The 25,079-nt window shown below is 40.8% G+C and overlaps 1 protein-coding gene across 1 annotated transcript in view; it reads right to left on the bottom strand.

Moving 5' to 3' along the window:
* LOC310857790 (A disintegrin and metalloproteinase with thrombospondin motifs 20) overlaps positions 1–25,079 on the bottom strand; it is a 156,209-nt gene that overhangs the window by 34,458 nt on the left and 96,672 nt on the right. Inside the window, 3 exon segments of the mRNA XM_083763675.1 lie at positions 19,191–19,367; positions 21,010–21,171; positions 23,235–23,513. Of these exon segments, the coding sequence (XP_083619801.1) occupies positions 19,191–19,367; positions 21,010–21,171; positions 23,235–23,513 (618 nt within the window).

Raw genomic sequence — 25,079 nt, 5'->3', positions numbered from 1 at the left:
AAGGGGCCTAGTATAGACCTCTGGGGGACCCCTGGTCAACAAAGTACCATATATAAGGTTTAAATATTATAGTAAAAATCTTTTGTATTGCCTTTTCTCTTTACCATCGAGGGCTTTGTCTAGGATTGGCGAGCAGCACCCCCCTTGAGATGACCCCACCCACACAACCCCCTGGAGCAGGTAGGCCACTAGTACTGCACATATGGAACCATTTTATACAGTGGAATGCAAATATACACCTATTCATACAGTGGAGTGAAAATATACATGTATTAATACAGTGGAATGCAAATATACACATATTCATACAGTGGAGTGAAAATATACATGTATTAATACAGTGGAATGCAAATATACACATATTCATACAGTGAAGTGGCAATACAGGCCTACATGTATTTCATGACAATGAAAGCAGGTAATAATCCACCTCTCAGAAAGAAGGGGAATTCCACCAGAACGCTGTTTACTGGGATAGTGGGATTAGATATAAATGATACTGGGGCGTTATGGATTTATTTCATTATGGGCAAAAACACACACAAAGAGAGCCATTACACAAATACTGTAACATTGATTTGAGTCTTTACTGTAGCATGCTCTACCGTACCATACCATACTGTACCGCACTGTACCGTACCGTACTGTACCGTACCGTACCGTACTGTACTGTACTGTACTGTACTGTTCCGTACTGTACCGTACCGTACCGCACTGTACCGCACAGTACTGTGGCATACTTTACTGTACCGTACCGTATTGTAGCATACTCTACCGTACTGTAACATACTGTGCTGCACCGTACTGTACTGTACCGTACAGTACCATAATGTACTGTACTGTGTGTGTGTGTGCAGTGGAAAGGGGAGTGGTCTAAAATGTGATGTAATTTGCATCACCATGAAATGTTGCGCAATAACATGATATTTCATGCAATGCCAAACTGTACGGTAATTATGACAGTTGTGTGGATGCAATATAGTGCGTTATGTCTGGACAGGCATGCAGTAGGTGTTGTGCATGGAGAGATTTGTGCGGTTTGATAGGAGAAGACGAACAAAGGCGCATGTATAAACGGGTGCGCGGCTTTCAATTAGTGTGGCAAGATTATTGTCAATAGTATTATGGGTAAAGGTCCGTAAACACTGGGAGTGATTATTTTGTGTGATTATTTCACATACATTTATACGGATGTTTGTGTTACGAATAGGCTACACACAGCAATTCTAATTCAACATAATGATTTTTCGAAACGAGAGTGATTTTTTTCATCGCAAAATAAAACCATCAAACTGAATGAATAAAGGCATCACCAAAGTAAAAGTTTTATGTGAAATAATCACTTGGCTTTTTCACATCGTTTGTTTGCGTCGCTCCGGTGTATAATGACCGTTAATTAGGGAAACACTCACTTAATGATAACAGCTCAACACTATTTACTGGTTCTAAGTATTAGCATGATCCTAAGAATGCATGCGTTCCAAGGTGGAATTCTGCTCACACCTCAGTTCAGACTGCTGGCTGTGCAAGTCTGCCAAGCAGATGATAAGCATGATTACTTAGGTTGAGTCTTTTAAAGCAGGGGTCCTCAAACTGTTCAATTTCAAACACCCCCAGTTTTGTGTGCATTAGGAGGACCACGGACCCCCATAACTCAGAGTGTACAAATGGAACTAAGTGGACCCGTAAGGGTCCATTAGGTTCAATTTGTGCACTCTCTGAGTTACAGACCTGTAAGGGTACATTTTGGTTATCAATAAGTTAGGACCCTCAGGGGGAACCCCACTTTAAGAACCACTGCTTTAAAAGGAAAGATGGAGAAGCAATGTGAACTAAGACATAATAACCCAGGTTTTTCAACTACAGCCATCTTCTTATACAAAATCCTTGATTTAAGTACGGTATTACATAAGCTAATGTATATCAAGGCCAAATGTCAATGGGCGAATTTGATCAAGTTGTACACAGTGCTATCTGGTGGTTGACACGAGTGTATGGATTCAAGATTAAAGTTGCAATGAGTTGCAAACCTGGTTGAAACTGGTTAAAAAGTAGTACTGCCTGAAGCTCGTAAAGGACAATATCTCCCCTGACCGAGCAGAGATCGGTTGTCATCATGATACTGATAAACAGGAACTTAAATTATACTATGTAAGTGCGATTGATCCAAGCCGGAACAGAATCGATTGATCGATGATTAAAATAAACACACTCTGAAATTGCACACGTAACTTAAGTGGCCATTTGGGTGGGCTTTTAAAAGATTCTCAAGCGAGCTCTGATCCAGAAAAATGAGTTATGTATGGCAGCTTTAAAGATGACAGTACTGCGAATGGGTGGGGGTTAGAGGAGAGATAACGTGGCGGGGAGTCGACACATGGCCACGGAACATGCAGGCTCCTTTCTGTGTTCAAGGTCCTGTTTTCGCAGGTCGACGTTTTCAAAGACAGAAGTCAAAACAACACATATCCCGGAGGATGGGAACAGCTGGTAAGGGCAGAGCTCTGTGTGTGTAATGTATCTCAGTCAGAGATACATCAAGGATAAAGCATCACCGCCCACCACTGGTAGGGAGTATAGTATATTTATTCGAGTACTGCTACTTACAGTAGAATTTTAAGGTACTTTTACTTTAAAGAAAGAAAGAAAGAAGCACTTCCTCGGGAAACAGCCCTTGGTTTAGGCAGTGGGTGCTCAGCTTGAAATATAACTTCACTCATGAACCAACAAAGTGGAAAAAGCAGCACAACAAAATAAAAGATGTAAGACTAGCTCAGATGCAATTTCTCATGTTTTATTGAGAATGCTGACGCGTTTCGGCAAACAGCGCCTTCTTCAGAGCACAGAGTACTTTCACTTTACTCTCTGCTTTACTATTTTTGAGTGGTGCAACCACTCCAAAGAACAGCAATGTCCCTATGTCCGTCCCTATGTCTGTCCCTATGTTTAGAGTATCAACAGGGGGCACTGTTGCACCATTCGCTTCAGACTGGTCAGATTTTTCTATAATAGCCCACTTTGTACTTCTACTCTCCACTACATCTCAGAGGCAGATATTGTACTTTTGATCCACTACGATTATTTGAAAACATTAGTTACATAAGTTACATTATTAGTTACATTATTTGTAGTAGGGATGTCCCGATCACGTTTTTTTGCTCCCGATCCGATTCCGATCATTTGATTTTGAGCATCTGCTGATACCGATTTTTCCCGATCCGATATTTATATACTATAGAACACGTTATGCCATATCACAATAGTACAATATCCCAAATCACAGACAATTTCCAGTCTAATATCATGATATAATATTGATATAATATTGATACTATTAGGGATGTCCCGATCAATAACGTGATCGGCCCCGATTTCCGATCACCCGATCCGATCGGGACAACCCTACTTTGTAGATTCAGATGACAAAACATTGTATTGACCAATTAAGCCGTTTTTTACACAACGTCGTCTATTTGAAAGTAGCATGATCTACAAGCTCACAAAGCACCAGTGTTGTGACTAATGCCCTTACATCGTGTTACGTTACATAACGTAACTACTATTTGCAGTAACTTGTAACCTAACGCTTTACATTTCCCCATTCCATAACGGCCTTATAGTTATTGTGCTAGCGTTACCCGCGTTATGGCGTTATGTCAACTTATGTGATCAGTGAAAAGTCTCGCAGCTCCGTGAGTCTATCATACAGGCGTCTCTGTGCTGCTGACTGCAGTGCAGAGAGAGAGAGAGCGCTCTCTGTGTTGACAGTTTCGTTTGTGCAGTCATACTAGCCTCTGAGGCCACATGGCTTGATACAACCTAACTTGATAAAAGCACGTCGCAGAAGAGGTCATTGATTGGCTAACGTAGGGCCAGATTTCAGGGTAAGCCAATCAGAGACAGTCTACAGGGTGGGCGGGCTTACTGGCTGACGTAAACAGTAACAAATTTAGTCACAGACACAGAAACCCTTGTAACGCATACATAGACACTACACAGACAGAAATCGCGGGTTGAACGAAAATCATAATACAGTACCACACGCTAAAATGGCAAATGCGGATCATGACAGTGAGATCGGTTGCTTTGGGGGTTGGAAATATCGATTTTAAATCGCCACAGTAGCATGTCACCAAGAGTCAACTTGACAAAATGATTGCTAGGTACTAGGTAGCCTATGTTGTTGAGGAAATGCTTCCCCTCTCAACGCCGGTGGAGTCTGTTCCTTGGTCAGCAAAATACCAGTGAAAGCAGGGCCAATGTGCAGAAATACATTTTCCAAATACCTGAACAGTGAATATTATAAAATGGAAGATGAGCTCAAAAATACATTTTATGAATTAGAATATCTCTATAAAGATGCCTGTCAAAATTCCTGAACATGTTTTATTGTTCCACTACATTTCATAATGTTAAGAGGGAGTTGTCTTTTCTCTTAGGCTACTGTGCGACAGAACAAAAAACCTTATTTTAAATCGTTTTTTATATTATTATTTTTTAAAGTAAAGTAAAGTAAAGTAAAGTAGTTACTTTCATAATTTAATGTAAAGTAAAGTAACAAATTACTTTTTTAGATAAGTAACGATAACTATAATTCCTTACTTTTTAAAAGTAACTTCCCCAACACTGCAAAGCACCAACGATGCGCTCGCATTGTGAGCTTGAAGATATGCTATTACCGAAATACTACTCAAGTAAAACTTTGATCACAGGACTTGTACTTGCACAGAGCATTTCTATATTGTGGTATTGCTACTGTTACTTAAGTAAAACTAATTTCTTCCACCGCTGATCACCACCCACCACACACCTGTTGCACACAGGAGCACGCACGCATGTACAGTACGAGCTAGCTAGGCGCTACATCCCTCCACCTCGGCACACCCTGTCTAAACTAGTCCATGCCTGATCCAATCTGGTATGCACTCACTGTGAACCGCGCCAGATTATCATGTTCACCGACATGATCCAACGTGAAACAGGTTATGGGCAAAAATTCTTATTCAGAAAAGGAAAGCTACGATAATGATGATTAGCTGATTATGCAGTTTCATTCACTGATGGATTATGAGGCTTGAGAAGGTCACATTATTAAAGTTAAGCCTGATTAATGCCTGGTTGCACGCTGGTGTTGTGCGCTGAAAACAGCTGATCTACAACAGTGGTTCTCAAACGTTTCCATGTCAAGGAACCCCAAGTTGTGTTTGGCCGCGGACCCCAACAGTTTGTGACAGGGACCCTCCCATACAAGATTTGTAACGTTAAAATGTTAAAATAAAAATCCAAATCCATGAAATTATGTTAACTGATTTTGATTATATATTTCTAAACTAATTTAGTTGGGCCCTCCTGGAACCTTCTCAAGGACCCCTGGGGGTCGCCGGACCCCAATTTGAAAACCACAACACTTTGCAAAGCAACGCGACACCAGCACATAAGGAAGTCTAAAGGCCAGTCCACACCAAGGCAACTCCTTTCACACAGCAACTCCAAATGGCACCAGTCTGCAACTGGTCAGTCCAGAGACTGGACAGAGACTGGTTGAAAGTTGTATTGGTGTGGACTGGCCTTGAGTGAAGCATTATTCCATAATCTTCGTCAGTTCACTTCTGGATAGACTGCTGCTACAGGAGCTGCAGTCTGTATCTGATTGTGAACGAAAACGAACTGTCTGCAAAAAAAGGAAAAGTCTGTGCTCTGTGCCAAAACTATGCCTCTGGCGTCGTCCAAAGACTCAAATAAACAGTCTTTGAGTGGGCATATAGAGTTTCTTCAACACGGTTTTTCTTTTTTAAGACAACAGCACTCAAAAGAAGATAAACCGAGAAGCCATAAGTCAACACAGAATGACAGAACGACATGGTTCCTCCGTCTGTCCAAACATTCACCGGAGGCCTTTCTTTTCCATGACCATGTTATACCAGAGAACCGGGCCAGTGAAGAGAGAGTTATTGGTGTCAGAGCGTTTTTAAGGAGAAAGCAGATGAGGCATAAATGTATTAAGAAGTGACCTTTGCCACAAAACATCCCAGTCCCTCTTCCTGTTAAATTCCTCCCGGCTGTCTGTCTCTCATTTGTCATTAAAACAAAAAACAGCTTGCATGTCAATGACGACAAAAGGAATGTGTGAAAAACAAGAACGTGCAAGATTTATAAACAAATCTGACTTTAAACTAAAAAAAATAAAGGTTTAAAATCTACTTACAGTAGATGCTAGTTTATGAAAGGAGAAGACTCGAAAACGTTGCTTTAGAACTAAACTGAACCTCCACACCTGTTCTGTATGGGTCTCATTAACACATAGCTCCAAGCACAATGCTAGTTTACTGCAACAGGTTTTTATGGGAGAATCATACTGTGGTGATACTGTACGTATGGAGATGCATTTATTTCCCCCAGTGTGTCTTCAATAACATAATGTGTAATATCCCCCCTTGTGCTATCCCTCTACACCTAGTATGAACTAAGTGTACAGCAACATAAAAAGACAGCATGTCTTGTGTACAAATGGCTTTATTAGTTAATCAATCACAGCACATCAAAAGTTGGCTTAACGTTTAGATTTCAATTAAGGTCTCTATCATAGAATATATTTTCCAGCTGCTCTACAGTAGCTTACAATTTGTGTAATTTAACCCCGGAGGATGATACTAGATGGATGGATGCTAGATGCTTTATGTCATGAAACTGCCAGTCATTTTAAAGCATGCACGTGCTGAATGTGCCGCTTTTTGACGAACAAACACCCTGGAATTTGCTCACCATCTGTGGGCCAGAAGCTCCACAACTTTGGGATGAACAAGTAGAACCAGACATGATGGACTGATAGGGGCCTAGCTGGGTCACGTGGATCATCAGAACGCATTCTTGTAGACATATAGTTTCGCGTATGTCTTTGTCAGAGAGCATTGTGTTGCTGTCGGGCTAGAAACCTCACTTCTCCGTCCTTTCAATGTTTTGATTTTGAAGCCCTACTTCATCACACAAGAGTGTCACACAAAAGTAGTGAAAATAGCTGATCTACAAGCTCACAACGTAGATCGTAGATCAGCTATTTTCACTGTTTTTGGACAATGTACAATGTTTTCAACCGATTTACTGTATTGTTTAGAATACGAACAGGACATCGGAACTGCCAGCGCAGTGCATCTTTTATAAGAACAAGTTTAAATGAAAGCTTTAAAGACATACTTAAAAGGACCATACTGGCATGTTTAGCCATTGACTATGATCCATGGTAACCTTGATGTTACCAACCATTTTCAAAGCATACCATAGTTTGTTTGATTATCAAGGAAGCCATTAGAAGCTATTCATTTCAGTGCGGTATGGAAATCACCTCGCAGAAACGTTATACTCGCTGGAGATCATATTTGCAGAAATCGAACACTTGAAAGGTACAATTGTTTTTGTTTTGTTTTTGTTGTTACAATTATTGTGAGTGTTTTTTATCACAATAAACGCTAATAACAATTATCGTCCCATCCCTAATTCCGACTGCCACACCCAATCTGTGTGATTGGGTGTGAGAGTCTAACCATTGAATCTAATCTAACCCTATACCGGAGTCCCCCAGGGGTCTATACTAGGCAGCTCCAGAACAGGGATTCTAGGGTTTATGTGATAATTACAACCCCTTACTCTAGGACATTCAATCTATCAACGTCTGAGGAGTGAGAGAGGGTAAAGTAATCTCTTTGACAGAGATGGTGAGTTTGGTGAACTCCCACTCACTCCATCAAGCTGATAGCTATCGACAGGCCCCGACATGACCAGGCCCCGTCAAGTCTGCAGCACTGCTGCAGGCCTCACGTTAAAACAAACATACATTAAATGCTGTGCAAGATTCATTCGGAGAAGTTTTTTAGGAGGCTCTACATTTCTTCCCAATGCCATGTTGAGGAAAAGCAGGCATCGTTCCAAAGTCATTCATGTAAGAACCCTGATCCCAATCATTCCATGAGTCAGGGATTGCCCAAACTAAACGCTTCCAGATTTTCACACCCCAAGTCTCCTCTCATTTCATCTCACTTCATCTAACTTGAGCAGGGTTAGCCCACAAACAACTGCATGACCATGCTAAGAAGGTTCTACTAATGATTTGGTCAAATTCATGTTTATAGTCGCTCAGATTGGCAACACTCTCAGATTAACTGTGCACTACATCTTACAATATTGCCACCTATGTCCAGGGCCCAGCGGCCCCCAGGACTACAGATTATAATTATTTAAATCCCTAGTGATTGACATAAACCATGCTCAAAAGCAGATCTGCAGATACAGGATAATCATTTAGTTTCCATGAAGGAATTGTTGCTGCTGGTGTTCCAAGTGTTATCAATAAGATGTACAGGAACAAAATTCAGATGCATTTATTCTAGTAAATCATTAACCAATGTGCATGCAAATGAAAAACAAAAGAAGACATCATGGTGTGACATCATCTTTTCATTGCTCTCTGAATTGTAATACATTGTGGCAAACCACATTAATATTACTGTGCTCTGGAATGACACCGCAGCAGAGCCAAAACAACCACGCTTTGAACTGAGTAGGATATTGAATAATGGGGAACATTACAATAGAAAAACATTTTCTTCATTCAACGCATCACTCATACTCATACTCATTGTTGCAACATTTGTAACTTGCTCTGTTTTCCAGGTTCTTGACCAGATGCAGACTTTTATTCTGTCCAAATATTTAGAAAGTTCAGATAACATCTAGTAGGATGTGGTTTCGTGTGTCATTGTCCTACTCTGCCAAATTATACAAGCCAGTGATCCTGTGAGTTAAACGACTTTTTCCCACTACAGTTTCTTCAAGATTTTGAAACATTTTGAAGAAAGCCAAAACATTTTCTTTGAAAATAGCAGATCCACAAGCTAATTGGTCTAAACTATTTCCGAATTATTTATGAAAACATTTCTATATAATGGCTATTCAGCTATTGCCTACCACACCGACATCAGGGTTAAAACTGTTAACCCGACAAATCATCAACTGCATTATTTTACGCTTGTTTCACTTTAACCACTTGAACCCCGGCAAGTACAGTTACAACTAAGGTCAGTTTCACAAAAATTAGAGGGTTTAAGTGGTTAAAACTCTGTTTAAACCACCAAATGTAACATGAGTAACCGCCTCAGGTTTCAACCATGCCACAAGAGGAGACCTGGGGGGACCTCCAAGCCACAGCAGCGATAGCTCAAGCCAGGGACGGGCATATGGGCTGGATCAGGAAACACAAGCCCCTAGCGACGTCACGGCCGAGTGACCCCGGGGTGACGGGTTTGGAGAATGTTCCTGCCGGTGGCCTCGGGCCAAAGTCAAGTATGTCAACGTTGTAGCATGTGGATTTCATTTGAACCGGTATGTTTGGTTTACTTCAGCTTACGACCCGGTCGTACATTCGGAACTCCCCCCCCCCCCCATTCTCGGCAGGAAACGGTCTGTTTTTGTTAGCAACAAACGGGTATAAATTACTAAAATGGTGCCGTGGTCGTCAATTCATCACACACTGCCTTATTGTGGCTGCCATTGCACACATCTGACAGGGCTATTGCTTGTAAGGCAATCACCATTACTTAATGATGTTTACCTTCCTGCTAATCTACGTGAAACCATGCTGATCCGTATACCCAAAGGTTGTGCAATAAACATAAAATATTTGTCTTGTGTCTGGTTAATTTTCTTCTTCTGATAAATAATGAAGAAATCTCTTCTGAAAGATAACGTTTTGTGAATAATGATGTTTTCACTGTCAACCATCTAGAAATAATGTTACTGTAGAAGATCTTGCTGCATATATATTGACATCATCTGGTTCTACATGTACAGTAAGTGCAATTAGGATAATAGGCTGTCGGTGAATAATGTGAATCTGGCAAGATCTTGGGGGGGGGGGGGGGGGGGGTTCGTCAATTAAGGGAATATCTGATTTTAAGTGGCAAATTTTGTAAAACAGCTTTCTTCACTTTACCGCTGTCATCGTGACAGGTCATCAATCTCTAAATTACTGATCCAAATCTATGAATGCTAGAGAAATGGATGAACAATGTATCAGCTATGAACTTGGGTTCTTCCACTACTAAAAACAAAAAATGATATATAAATAAATAAAGGAATTCTACAACCAATTAGATGACTAATTGTCAAGGAGACGGCAGGCCTAAGAGATTACCTACTTAAGACTCTTTATACTTCCTACTAAGACCCACCAAGAATGTTTTCACACTAAACAAAATATCACAACACGTGAGCTTGTAGATCGGCTATTTCTGCAGAGTGATTGCCCCCAGAACGGGGACAGTGGGTTTAAGAGTACAAAACCTTTGAGAGAAATAACAAATGAATTAACATGAGTTGCTGCTGCCAACTGCAAGCCTCAACTCTGTCTCTCTCAGTGACATGATGTAGGCTTGCTGCCAGAGGAAAAAGAAGTAATTGCACAAGGTAAGTTCTACCCTATAAAGCCTAAGAAATATTTTGTATTATTATTTTTGCCGTGTTGCACAATGGAAGAGCTTCATAGCTGTGGCATTTTAATGACAGAAAACATAATCCTCCAAAGAAAAGGGATTTCAACGTGACATGACATGAATCAGCCTCTATCTTCAATAAATTCAGACCTAAGCCTGATTCGTCATCATATAACGGTGTTGCTCGTCGAAAGTAGCCAATATATATGAATAAAGATTAAGCAAAAATGGTTAAAGAAGTAAACATCAAAGTCATCATATAGTATAAATAATTGCATTTTGCATTTTGTTACCGTAGTTCTGAATGTGCTCTCAAGCCTATACACTATACTTGCTAAATAAAATATTTCAAATTATTTAACCTAGGGGCGGCCTTAAGGATCGGGAGGCCCCGTTCATGACGTCATCATTTTAATAATTAATCATTATTATTATTATTTTTTATTGTTTTTGTCAGTGTGTATTATCGGACTTCAAAGCATGAACAGCATACACAGCCAAGTAGAAAAATACACAAAAGCATCTTGATTAATTTTTTTTTAACTTAAAGCCAAGGTATAATTGGAAGGCAGCATAGGCTATACAATGATGCAATCACAACTCTCAGCACTGCTAGTGCAGTGAGTGCACACACTGGGAAGTGGGAACAATTACAACCAAACAACACACAGACATGACAGGTCGAGTACCTGCAGTGATTATTAGCTGCTGCCAACTAGGTAAGTGGACGTACCGGATGAGACTGAATAATCGACAAGGCTGATTGGAAGGCTGCGATGCAATGCAATATTACTTCTACTACTACAAACTTACTACTACTACTACTACTACTATATATATGTTTTTTTTTGGGGAGGCCCCTGGAGGTTTCAATTGAAACGATTGAAACATATATAAGGCCGCCACTGATTTAACCCTAGAACACCAGTGATTTTCACCCGGACGATTATATTTTAATAATGTTTAATAATGTTGCTGATGTCTGAGGTGGGTGGGTCTTTCAGTACCTTCATGATGCTCAGTGACATCATAGAAGGTAGGTTTGTTTCCCTGTCCAAATCCCAGTTTTTTTCTACAGGTAGGTGTTGTGTAAGGGTGAATTTCACCTGTGAGTGTGTGCATGAGGAAAAACTCCCATACACCCACAATTGATTTTTAAGTTTATTTTATTCACTGGACCATTCTCACATGTCTTAGGAATGGGTGGACCAAAGGAGAAGTTCCCAACTTAATTTATCCCAGATTTCATGAAATCTATTCTTTGTTTTGTTGTGAAAAGTCATGATGAAACATTAAAGAAGAGTATTGCTGTACTTCAATATATTTTGATGAGAAATATTTTTATGGAATATTTTACATTGGGTAAAATACACCCATGTTTAGTGATGGTGTAACAAAATATATGTTTAATAAATATTGACACTGTCGGGTGGAAACCCCCCAAAACTGTTACTTTTCAGGATTGAAATACAAAATAGATCTCCAAGCTCAAAATGCAAAGCGGTGTGAGGCATTTTGAGATTTGCTATTGTTTTGCTAGTTTTGTGTGACACTGTAGTAATATAAAGTAGTGCATTAATATACACAAATAAAAAATATGGAGATACAAGGTTTCTGCCCAACAGCAACAATATGTGGGTTGTTCAGTTAGCTTTCTTTATTGAGGTCTGTCATGTTGTTACCTTTGGCCAATGTATCTACATTACTACAATTTGCATTTTTGTGTGGCTGGCTTGCACATTTTTTATGTAGCAACAACGGTTGAAATGAACCAGCCAGCAGTGTTCTATAAACACTCATTTCAGGCCTTGATTATGGACCTCATGAACTAAACAACTTTTACTAACATTGATTAAAACCAATTATTTTTACTAGTAAAAGTAATACTTTGCCAGGAGCATTACAGAGAGCCCTATTAATGCAATGGTAAACAGATGGGCCATCCAGTGAAGTTTGACTTGGCACAAGTATGTTTTCTCTAGGGAGATTTCAAAATAAATTAAACCGAGAATATAAATGGGGAAGAATCATACTACACTATTATATATATTATAGTCAACTGCATGGGATGTCCTAAAGAAAATGACGAAGAAGAAGAAGAAGAAGAAGAAGAAGAAGAAGAAGAAGAAGAAGAAGAAGAAGTAGAAGTAGAAACCAAACAAAAGGAATTTGAGCATGCCTCCAAAGATGGCAGTAAACTGTGATTATTATTAAATAAGACTGCACAAGGGGAAGAAGTCAACTGAAGGTCAAATACTAAACACCACAATATGAACTACAAGTCAAAACTCTTTTATAAGATTTGTACACAACTGCACTGGCTTTCAGGGGTCCCAGGTGGGGTTCCCCAGCTAAATGATTGATAGTTAGGAAGCAAACGGACGCTTACAGGTCTGTAACTCCAACCTATAAGAGGCCAGCGTTCAATTTATCCACTCTCAGACAAACACTATTAACATTTTAGAGTTTATACTGGATTCCCAGAGATACAAGTTGTACTATATGAAATGGGGTCTGTGTGTAAGTGCAGTGGTTCTCAACCTGTGGGTCAGGACCACCTTGGGCCTCTACGTGAAGTAAGTAAGTAAGTAAGTCACTGTACTGCATCAGAAGTAATCAAACTAATAACTATACTATAAAAACGCAAACATTGGCCAAATTGTCAAAAATATAAGAAAGAGGACAAAATAGAATAGAATAGCAGTTGTGAGCTAGCTTATAGATCAGCTATTTTCACAATATTTATCTGTGGAAACGAGTAAAAAATCCTACAATTCCAAATGATTGTCACGTTGCGTCCCCAGTTCAATGATTATGATTATTTTGGGGGGCGCCCAGACAGTTAAATTATGATTACTTTTGAGGGGTCGTGAAAAGGTTGAGAACCACTGGTCTACTACTACTACATAACCGCCTGGGGGTCCTTGAATTTGAGAAGTTTGAGAATCACTGTACTGCATTTTACAACCTCCCATAGTTACGTAGAATACAAGCAAGTGCTTTATTATGTGCATAACTCGCCACTTTTATGTTAGTGGTTATTACAGCCTAATTGTAATACAATAACTACGTTTACTAATTGCAAAAGGTTTCATGTGAGAGCAATAAAGTGTATGAATAAAGACCACAAACTAATTTGTGAAGTTCTGTCTCATTCTGTATGGACAACAATATTGTTCAAGGCAGTATTCCTATGTGTGCCAGTCGATTACCTCATTGAGAAACAACACAATTTCACAACATTTATGTTTCTTTAATATATATATATATATATAATATATAATAATTATATATTTTTTTACAGTGAGAAAAGCTATTTCAACATAGTTATGTACTGTTGCCTGTGAATGAAATAAATAATAATAAAAAGGAACCAAAACAAAACAAAAGCAAACACAAGACTGTAAAATAAAGCAGAGTTTCCCCTGCAGCACCTGGAGTGTTGTTGGGGTTAAGCATCCTGAATGGAATGGGCAGGGGTCATCAATATGTGTCTGTGGCAAACACTTGGTCTTGTCCGTGGGAAGAAATACGTTTTGACCAAAATGTCAAATGAAATGAAATGTCCACCACAAAACCGGCATAATGATGACCCCTGGGAATGGGTGGTCTTGGAACCAAAGACATGAACCAACAAAGGACACAGCATACAGTACATCCTCACAGGGAGGAGGGTTGAACCTTTTACAAAAACTTCACCTGAACTAATTACTGTATGTGCCACATATTATTATGTCATACTGCCATTACATGAGCAAACAAGCAGGAAGTGCGCACAGCATACCAATATGGCCACGGTGCAGAAACATGAATATGGAAGAAGAGGCTGCACAGCTCGTAGCCACGATGCAAAATATTAATTTAATAAGAAACCAATGTTTCTTATAAAAAAGTTAAGGGTGTCTTCTTTCATATTCATGCCATTACGAAACGTTAAAATCAGTGTCACTGCTTACAAGGTGCTGAATTGCATTTTTAACCTAACCGCTAGAGGACAAGCTGTACGTTTGTTGCTTTGCTCTGCTATTTTTAAATGTTTTTTTGAAAATAGAATTTTAAGCATTTGTGACAATGTCCGCCTATAACGACATGCCCAAAGTATAGGGATGCCAGTGTTAAGGTGGTTGTGGTTGGTGTAATGCATTTTGTCAAGGCACTGTTATGCAGAGCTGCACAGCTAACGAGTGGCTGTGTCCACCTGTCTCGTATCAAAGCTCCAGAGCGTTAGACATTATGGCAAAGACTGCAGTAGTGGTAAGGAAAACTCAGCTCCACGGGTTTATTAATTCAATATTGAATTAATAAAAATAAAGTTCTTAATGTAAAACGTCTTGAGTGTGTTGAGCATGAGTTAGGTGTCATAGCTAAACAGTCTGTTGTCCAGGTCAGCCAGTCAGTCAGTCAGTCAGGCACGCAGGTTCTTAAAAATGCACTAAAAATATTTCCCGCCTGTGATAATAGCAATGCAATAAAGCCTTGATTGTGAATACACTTGAGAACCTTGAAGCAACATAGACTGGCAGCGTTCCCATCAACAGGAAACAACCCGGTGTGAAAAGGAAATGTTTCAATCTTCTCTGGCAAGAAGAGTTTCCTGTGTGTGAACATAGCAATGTTGAGAGAACGCTATAGCCAAATTCCAATACACAAAATCTCGGCTACTTGCATATAGGTTTTTCAGAAAAGTGTCATGATTTAGAAGACATGTAGAATCTGTTCTCAATGTCTAAATGGGTTAACTTGACACCACAGCTATGATTGTGCCCAGGGCAGCCTGTGCGGAATCGTGTATAATGAGTGTTAGTACCAGTTATAAGAAGATGGGTTGAAAACAGGTGAAGTGGTCCTTTAAGACTGACGTTTGTCAACAATGACAAATAATTCAAGTAAAGTGTTACTTACTAAACTGGAACAAAACGTTAAAGCTGTAACAATGAATAAGCTATTGTAAACAAATAAATAAGTTTCATTAAAAAGAAATCCTTCAGAAATATCAAAACTGGCCCAAGGATGAAAGCGAAACAGCAACAAATGACTAGAACATTCTAAGGAGGTATTTGTGTGCTTATGGACACTGATGAAATTCATTATATCAACAAAGTGATTCTCAACTTGTGGGCCAGGGCCCACTGGTGGGCCGTGAGGAAATTGCAAGTGGGCCCTCAAATAATTGGCAAAACGCTAAGATTCAAATGATAAAATATCAATCATGTAACAGTATTTACGGTATGTATAAAAGAAAATTATTGTATTTTTACTATAAAAAGAAAACCTTGATTAACATACCGGTAAATAAGAATTTATAGTTTACTATGTTGGTTGCATTGATCCGAGCGGGAACACAAAACAATGCACATAATAATAATAATAATAGCCCCACCCATCTGACCACTTAACACATAATGGGTGGAGCACCAACGATTTAGAGATGTCCAAGTGGGCCCTGAACCAGATAAAGTTGAGGAGCACTGTATCAATGGCGTGAATCTCGTTTGTGTCCGAGCATAGGCATGGGCTGGGCATGGTAACGCCCCGCCTGCCTCTGATTGGCCTACCGACACTGCCCGTCTTGACTGTCCTCCGAGATGCAAGGTTACTCCGTGTTGGGAAAATAATACAAGAGAATGACAGCTTGGCACGCGCGACAGAATGCGAGAATGCAGCCTTGTAACTAACTTGTACGTTTTATTTTTGTATAAGAGGCAAACTAATATTGTTTATGCCGTTTGATTTGATGGAATAATTGATTGAACATGTCAAGTAGTACATGCAACCAAATGAAAATCATATTACGACATGTACACCGTAATATGATTTGATTTGGGTGTGTTCTAAATAAAGTGTTTGTGTTGATTGTGTAATTTATTTGTATGTGTAAGTAAACGTGAAACATTGTACTGTAAAAAGGTTCACCTTTAAATCCTTTTTAGTATAGTATTAGTTTACTATAATTAGATTAATACACGATAATCACCAACACTTTATTTAGAAGTTCACACCCAAATCAAATCATAGTGCAACGTACACGTGTGTTCAATCAATTATTCCATCAAAGCAAACGGCATAAACAATATTAGTTTGCCTCTTCTACAAAAAAGTTACAGACCGTTCTCTTGTATCATATCGTACTCGTATTATTTATTTCCCACCATGTAGTAACCTCGCATCAGACTATCCAGCATAGCCACCTCGGAGGACAGTCAAGACAGGCAGTGTCGGTAGGCCAATCAGAGGCAGACGGGACGCTACCATGCCTATGCTTGGACACAAACGAGATTCACGCGTATCAATGTAGTGAAAGACTTTCAGATGAAAGCCTCAAACAGAACCTGCTATTGCATCGGCCGCTAGACCATAAAGTCAGCATCCACATTCGTAGCTTGATATTTTTGCACTGAAACTGCACCACTTCTGACACTGTTACTGTATATGAAAGTAGCACAATAAATAAATCCATTATAAGACCTAGAAATGTGTTTAAAAAATCTCTATTTTCATGAGACAAATATGGCATCAATGATGTAAATATTTTGTAGCACCTTGATCGTAATTTTGTCGACATGGACAAAATTAACAAAGAAACAATACAAAAGTAAACAAAACAAAACAAAGAGTTCATATTCACTCACAACATCTAATGTTGATGCTGCCCTGCTCTGTTTGATTATATCTGATTTATACTTGGTTGTGAGTTTGTAGATCAGCTATTTATGGGGTGCGACACCAGGGACGTGCAGAGAGTGTTAGAGGGGCAGGGGCTGAAATCCCGTAAGAGGGCACTTAAATAGCAGATCTACAAGCTCACAACGCCTTGAGAGCTTGTAGATCAGCCATTTCCGTGGCGCAACCCAGCACTCTTTAGCTAGTGGAGATGCGGTGTACAACATGGATTTCTAAATACATTTGTTCAACGCAAAATACTGTGTTCAAGTTCAGGAGACTTCGGAAAAAAAGCATTTCTCCTAGAATGCTGGCATGGAAAGGTGTGGCATTTGCATTTCTTTCACCACAGTAAATGCTGCATTCGTGGTCTGGAGAGGGCAGTTGTTTTACAGACGGGTAAAAGGGCAGGGGCTGTCTATGTGTGCATGTGCGACACCACCGCACAACTAAGTATAACTCACCCTTTACCTTTAGTATGGCTTTCAAGTCTCGTCTTGTCTTTCTGTACATATTAATGAGTACACTGAAGTGCACCCCATGTCATCTGTCAGGCAGAAACCTCACATCTCCATATTTCAACCTTTTAAAAGAAAATCCTGCTTCGTGCAAAATGAGTCAACATAGTAGATCTGCTATTTTAACTATTTCTGAAAGTGAAACCGAAAATGGTTAAGTCTGTCTGCGGGCTTATAAATACTGAATGAATGAACAGTATTAATAAAAGCTTATGACTACAATAACCACACTACTTTTTTCTTTTTTTACCAATTATATTAAAAAGGGAACAATTTTGGACATACAAGGTTTCGACCTAACAGTGACAATATTTAGACCTGATTAGTGACAATATAGTAAAACTAGATATAGTCACGTTGTAGAACACGCTTGTATATTTTCCTATATTCATCGTACAGTACTGTATGTATGCTATGCACTACTAGGCTACACACTAAATTGAAACATAACATAATCTTGACAATTAGTTGATACTTCGCTGTAACCTTTCTATCTTCGTGCTTGTCAAACCCACATGAACGTTAGAACATTTCTTTGCTACTGGTAAAAGCACTTTGGACCGTTTAGACTGCTTAAAATTCCCCTGAAGATATAAGATTTCAGATTTAAATGTATGAATATAAAACAAAAGAAATAAGAACTCACAATATAAAAAAATACTAATGAAGTGTGTTATTTTGAAAAATATTTTCCTCTGTACAAAAACTGTGGTTATCCATGAAGAGACGAGAGGTCCGAACCAAGAGCACCAGTAAAAAATATTAAATATTATAATTCAAATATGAAAAACGTATCTACGAGAAAATTTAAAAAGAAAATCACACTGTACAAAAGATACATGTACAAAAACACAGTAACAAGTCAGTTGTTTCTGTTCAAATAAAGATCAAAATATTAAAAACTCTTATACACAAATATACACTTGTGTACTTCGGAATACAGGGTGAAGAAGACAGCAATAACAGCAGACAATGTTTTCTTCAAGCTTCACATATGAAATAAATAATATATTTTTTGAGTTATTCATTATTGCTTCTACAGATATGGTGTTGTCGGACGACACTGTCCCTCTAATTTATCGGTTTTAATTTGGAGCCGAAGGCTCAGAATGGGATCCATGTGTATTTTAATCCCTAAGTGGAGCAGCATTCTGTGTATTTATTCATTTTTTTCTCTCTTTTTTCAATTTATTTTTCTCTCCTTTGTTTCTAATCAGTACCATTACACTTTGCAGGGAGCGTTTTGAGTTGGGGCTGCCACGCCTTGGTATATCCAACAGCAACGCTAGCTAGCTAAGCTAACGCTTGGTATATCCAACAGCAACGCTAGCTAGCTAAGCTAACGCTCTATTGACTTTGCTGACGTTTTAGGGCTTAAACGCACGCACAGTTTAGCGCAAAAGGCCTGGAAGTACCGTTACTCTCCCTGTGATTTTTTCTTTTTAGGACACACACCCCGTCTACTTACGGTGATGTGGCCCCCCCAGTGAGGAGGACAAACGGATGGGGGGAGAAGGAAGCACTATCGTACCGGCTTCCATGGGCGTCGGTGCCAGGCGGCGGAGCCGGGGCAGGGCTCCAGGTTGCACTGCTCCATGTCCGGAGGCTTGTCCAGGACGTCACAGTTGTGGTCGTTGAGTCTCTGGCCGCTGGGCCGCTGGCACACCACCAAGCGCGTCTTTCTGCCACCTCCACAGCTTTGCGTACACTGAGGGAATAACAATAATTGTTAATATAATTAGTGGTGGCATAAAGTAGCCTACTCCGTAGTAAATACCACGATATTATATAAACATTTTACAAGTAATGCAAAATGTGACTTGAGTAAAAGTACTTGAAAGTATTGGCATCACAATTATGTTCACTATGAAAGTTAAAGTGGTTATGTCCAGTCTGTGGGTTACAAAAAATATTAACAAGAGCTTGTGACTTAACAACAAATATAATGGGATCCGTTTGTCCCATTTTCTATTCCTGATGATTATGTTAATACAATTCAATAATATACTAATTTGCTAAGTACCAAGTTAACTAATACCAACTGTATTGGATGGATGCGGCTTCCTACTCTTCCAACCTGCTGGTGATGGGTAGGACCTTTGAATCAGATTTGAAGCAGACGGCATGCCAGATTGGACACTTGATGTGCCGCCACCTTTATTTATGGTAGCCTGGACATTATTGCAGTTGCCTCTCTCAATAGGGAGAGGGAGACAATGGACATAACACTATTGTATAGTAGCTTAGTTGACCCTCAGTCAGTTCTCAAAGTGGGGTCTGTAAGTAAGTAACATTTATTTATAGAGCACCTTTCACAGACAATGACGGCCTCAAAGTCCTTTAAAGGTTTAAAACATATAAAACATAGCACTATAAAACAAATGAGTAAAATAAGATGTCAGACGGCCAATCATTAAAAGGCTGCCGGCACATAAAGTTAAGTAAACGCCTGTCCGAACAGGTGGGTTTTTAATAGTCTTTTAAAATTGTCAACAGAGGGCAGGCACAAATCTTAAGGCCAGGGGAAGGTCATTCCACAGTCGGGGGGCAGTGCAGGCAAAGGCCTCAGTGACCTTCTGGGAACATATGGACGGAGGAGGTTGCATTTGCCAGCGCTTGATTGTGAAGAGGTCTGTAGGTGATTAAAAGAATCTTAAACTGGATCCTAAAATTGATGGGAGCCAGTGCAGGGAGGCAACGATAGGGCTCATGTGACATGTTCTCCTGGACCTAGTGAGTAGCCGGGCACTGCTTTTGAACCAGTTGTAGAGATGAGTTATTGAGGTACTGGTACAGTATGTGAAAAGTACGTGAAAATGAGTTAATGAGTCTGGGGACCTCCATGGGTCCTTGGGGGGGGTATACTTTGTGACACATCGTACGTTTAGATCATGTGACTGACGCTCGCTTCTGGGGCTGCTAATTGAGTCTCCAATGCAATGCTATGGAGACATGGTGGCATGGACTGAACGGCTGTGTTTCTCTGTCTTGTTGTCGATGGCGATTGTGGAATGTCGAATATCCGACATTAGGACAAGCTAATTTGTGCTATTTTAAGGCGCACGTTCGTGCAATGGGAGCTACGTTCACGATCGGGTGATTCTTCAAAAACATCGGCAGGGAACGGGAGTTAAAGATGAATTTATAACGCAGTCAACGTGTAAACAACATGCTGGTCTCTGCACAAACCTTTTTTAAATGGGTCTGCGGTCAAATACGTATCAATGTGTGTGTCCTTTGAAAACCACTGCTTTAGATTACAGGGGAAGGAAATGAAACATTTACATTCAGAGAGAGAGAGAGAGAGAGATGTCATCCTAGTGTCGCTGACATAAAGCATGTATGCTCACCTCTCCCCAGATCCCATAATTCCACAGAGGACATGGTCCTGAGTCGCAGCTTTTGGACTCGGCGGGTTTGACCCTCTCATCACAGTAGCTGTTGCTGCGCCCGTCCGCATCCTGGCAGACCACCACCCGTCTCTGGAAGCCCCCTGCACATGTACTGGAGCACTGGAGGAGGGCACAGAACACATGGCTTACACGTTGGCTCTTCGCAAATCATTCACACATATGCCTTAAGCCATTAAAACCTCAAAGTGCGACAGGGTTTAAAAACAATGCTGTGGATGCACTTATGTGGCAGAACTAAGGGATAGCTTGTATGGAGATAATTGCCAATGTTCAACCTTTTCTTTATTTCAAGGACCCCCGGTTTACTATGCAATGCATTATAGGACTCAGACCTCCATAACCCTTACGGGTCCATTTGGTTCCAGTTTCACACCCTCAAGAGTTACCAGTCATTTGAGAACCACTGATTCAAACCACTGAAGTACAATATAATTCACATTATGACACATAGTGAAAATAGCCCATATAAATGCAACATGTTGTGAGATATTGACATGTATTTAAAGTTTTCCCCAAATAAGGGACTGATTGAAAGTGGTTAATGTTCTCTGGTGTAGTGAGAAAATGCACACAGTAGCCTGCGCATGCGCGCGCGCACGCACGCACGCATGCACGCGCACTCTCTCTCTCTCTCTCTCTCTCTCTCTCTCTCTCTCTTCTCTCTCTCTCTCTCTCTCTCTCTTCTCTCTCTCTCTCTCTCTCTCTCTCTCTCTCTCTCTCTCTCTCTCTCTCTCTCTCTCTCTCTCTCTCTCTCTCTCTCTCTCTCTCTCTCTCTCTCTCTCTCTCTCTCTCTCTCTCTCTCTCTCTCTCTCCCTCTCTCCTCTCTCTCTCTCTCTCCCTCTCTCTCCCTCCCTCCCTCCCTCTCTCCCTCCCTCCCTCCCTCCCTCCCTCCCTCCCTCCCTCCCTCCCTCCCCCTCTCCCTCCCTCCCTCCCTCCCTCCCTGCAAAATGCTCCTTCCACAGACAGAGTGCATGATTGTTTAAAAACAGTCTGGCAAACTGTACACTGCTCTGCCTTGGACGGAGCAACAGGTACGCTCTGTGTCCAATTAAAAAAATGACAACACACCCCCCCCTGTCTGTGGTGTGGGAGTGTGTACACACAGTCCCACCACTGTAAAGCACAGTATGACCAAGAGTCCGACAGTCCGATTGTCCGACAACCGATCCAAACCCTAACCGCACCTGGACGGGTGATTTGTAACCCGGCAACGCATGTCAGGAGCCGCGGGTGATTTGTAACCGGCCACGGGTGATTTGTAACCGGCAACGCATGTCAGGAGCGACGTGTTGTCGGGCTAAAATAATTTTGGTATGTCGGATAAACGTCCGCACGCCCACAGAATGCAGGACACTGACTGGATAATGACTGAATATTATTCACACTGTAGCTGTTAAAAGCTCATTACACTAAGCCTGGTCGGTCCAAGCGCAAAGCCCTGCAGGCACGACCTTAAATGTCCTTTTGGTCTCACTCTATTGTTTGTTCATTCCTGTATCCGTTGTTTGTTCGTTCCATCTTTCTCTAAGCAAATAAATATAGTGCACTGTATAATCTAAAGCAGTGGTTCCCAACCTTTTCTGGACCAGCAGTTCACCCTCTTGAAAATGTCTAAAGCATTGGGCATTTTCAGAGCATGTTTATTTTAGTGGTATTTATTTATTGGTTCACTTTTTAATATTAACACATCCCCTCAACATGGAGTCCCACCACACTACAGTGTGCCTTCACTCTAAGCTGCGGTGGACCCGCGATGGAGTTGTTTTGGACGGCACGATGTCAGGAATGGAATTATAACCCCCCAAACACCGGATTTTGTCTAATTTTCAGCAGAAAAAGGAGTAATAAGCACGTGAGCGTGCACGGTGGATCCGTATGTAGGCTGTACTATGGAAAAGCAAAAAAAAAAAGTAGTCGACGAACACTTTTGGTCTTAGTTTTAGTCTACGAAATCAACACTGGTTCAGACATACCGCTCCCCAGGGTCAAATCAACAGTGGTTCAGACATACCGCTCCCCAGGGTCAAATCAACACTGGTTCAGACATACCGCTCCCCAGGGTCAAATCAACAGTGGTTCAGACATACCGCTCCCCAGGGTCAAATCAACAGTGGTTCAGACATACCGCTCCCCAGGGTCAAATCAACAGTGGTCAGACATACCGCTCCCCAGGGTCCCGTCCTCCACTGGTTGTCGGCCGAGGGCACATTCCAGCTGCTGTGTCCGGGGTGGTGTCCGGGGTCGCGAGGGTTGGGATACCCGTAGGGCTGGTCGTTGACCCGCTGCCGCTGGTGGACGGACGGGCAGGGCGCCGCCGTGCACTCCTGCTCCGTGCCGGGCCTCTCGTCCGGGTCGCAGAAGGCCTGGTCCACGGGCTGGTGGTAGTTGGTGCAGCGCACCTGCCTGGTGGCCTGACCCCCGCCACCACACGTCACAGAACACTGGAGATATAATGAGCAAAGAGAAGAATGGCAGGTCAGCATCCCACTAGCCTGGAACTGCTTTCCTGCTTTCTATGGTATAGCTGCTGGACTAATTAATTAGAGCGACAGAGAGAGAGAGGAGTGTGTGTGTGTGTGTGTACGGGTGTGCGTCAATTTAACAAAGGTGCAGACGATCAGAAATCAGCAGAGAGTGATCGACGTTTGCGCTACTCTATGCCAAATTGAAGTAGACTTTTTTTTTCTCCCTGGAAATAAAAACGTCTGGGTTTCTGAGGCTAGCATCCCACTTACTGTACAGTACTGTATGTCTCATCGCTGTCAGGCGGAAACCTTGCGTGTCCAAAACGTGTTCTTTTCAGGAAAATGGGGAGGAATTTAGGAAAAGAAGCAGAGTTCCAATGTTTCTAATGTAGTTATTATTTAGTCACAAGCTCTGTTAATAGTTTTTGGTTCAATATATACTGAAAAACCCACAAACATGGTTAAAGGGAAATACCACTAATTTTCAACATTGAACTACAGTATAGGCCTATAGGAAAAATGTCCCCCTCTTGACTCCTAGAACAGGATAATAATGAGGTCACATGGCGATGAGTTGTGACTCGTGAGTTTATAGGCTGTTGTTGCTACTTTAGTGTGACACCGTAGTATGATGAAAATTGAAATATGAAGAGTTTCTGCCCCGCAGCAATGAAATTATAATCCTCGAATGCAGAATTTACACACAGTTGCCAAGTAGTGTTTTGTAAAAACTGTGGTAGCTTTTCTCCCACTGCAGCTCCAGTATAAACCACAGAACCTCCTCTAAGCTCTGATGTTATCACAGCTGGAGCTGTTCCAGCGATCAAGGCTTTAACTGTGATAGTGGATGCATTTTGTGTACTAGTAATATATATATATATATATATATATATATATAATTGAACCAATGAAAAGTATTAAAAAGAGCTTCGCCAAAAACCTCCACTTGAGGTGGATGTTTTTTGGGGGGTTTTTCTGAAAAATGTACATTTTGGAGTTAGGTGGTTTCTTCCAGACAGCAGAGATATGTTACTTTCATTGATCCAAGCCGGAACACAATCGATTGATTGACCATTCAAATAAACATGCTCTGAAAATGCTCTGCTCTGCCACAGAAGTACCTCCCCTAAAGATGTTTCACATTTATTATGTTTTATGCTTTAACTTCAATCTTACAATGCAACTATGCAAGGCAAACGGTCTTGGATAGATCTGCATGATTCCATTTGTTTTGGGAGCACCAAAGGAGTATATAGACCAAGAATCAGCCGTTATAATATCAGTGTAAATTTGCCTTTATGCAATTTAGTTTCCCCAGCACCTGTGAAGATTGTTCTTCCATGCACTGGCAAGAGAAACCCTAAATCTGTCTATTAATGATATGTCAAGTGAGTCTTGGCTCTCGTGTTGTTGAGCTTTGGGAGAGGCTTGCTATTAACGTTCACAAATCAAGGCCAACACTCCAGACATCACATGAATAACATATGTGCATTCAGACTGAATAGGGGTGACTTCCTCCCCCTTTACTGTATATTCTTGGAA

This window comes from Protomyctophum parallelum (genome assembly GCF_964188405.1).
Source record: "Protomyctophum parallelum genome assembly, chromosome: 4".
Lineage (NCBI taxonomy): Eukaryota > Metazoa > Chordata > Actinopteri > Myctophiformes > Myctophidae > Protomyctophum > Protomyctophum parallelum.
The sequence above is the reverse complement of the archived record's forward strand: the minus strand, read 5'-3'. Positions and strand labels throughout refer to the sequence as shown.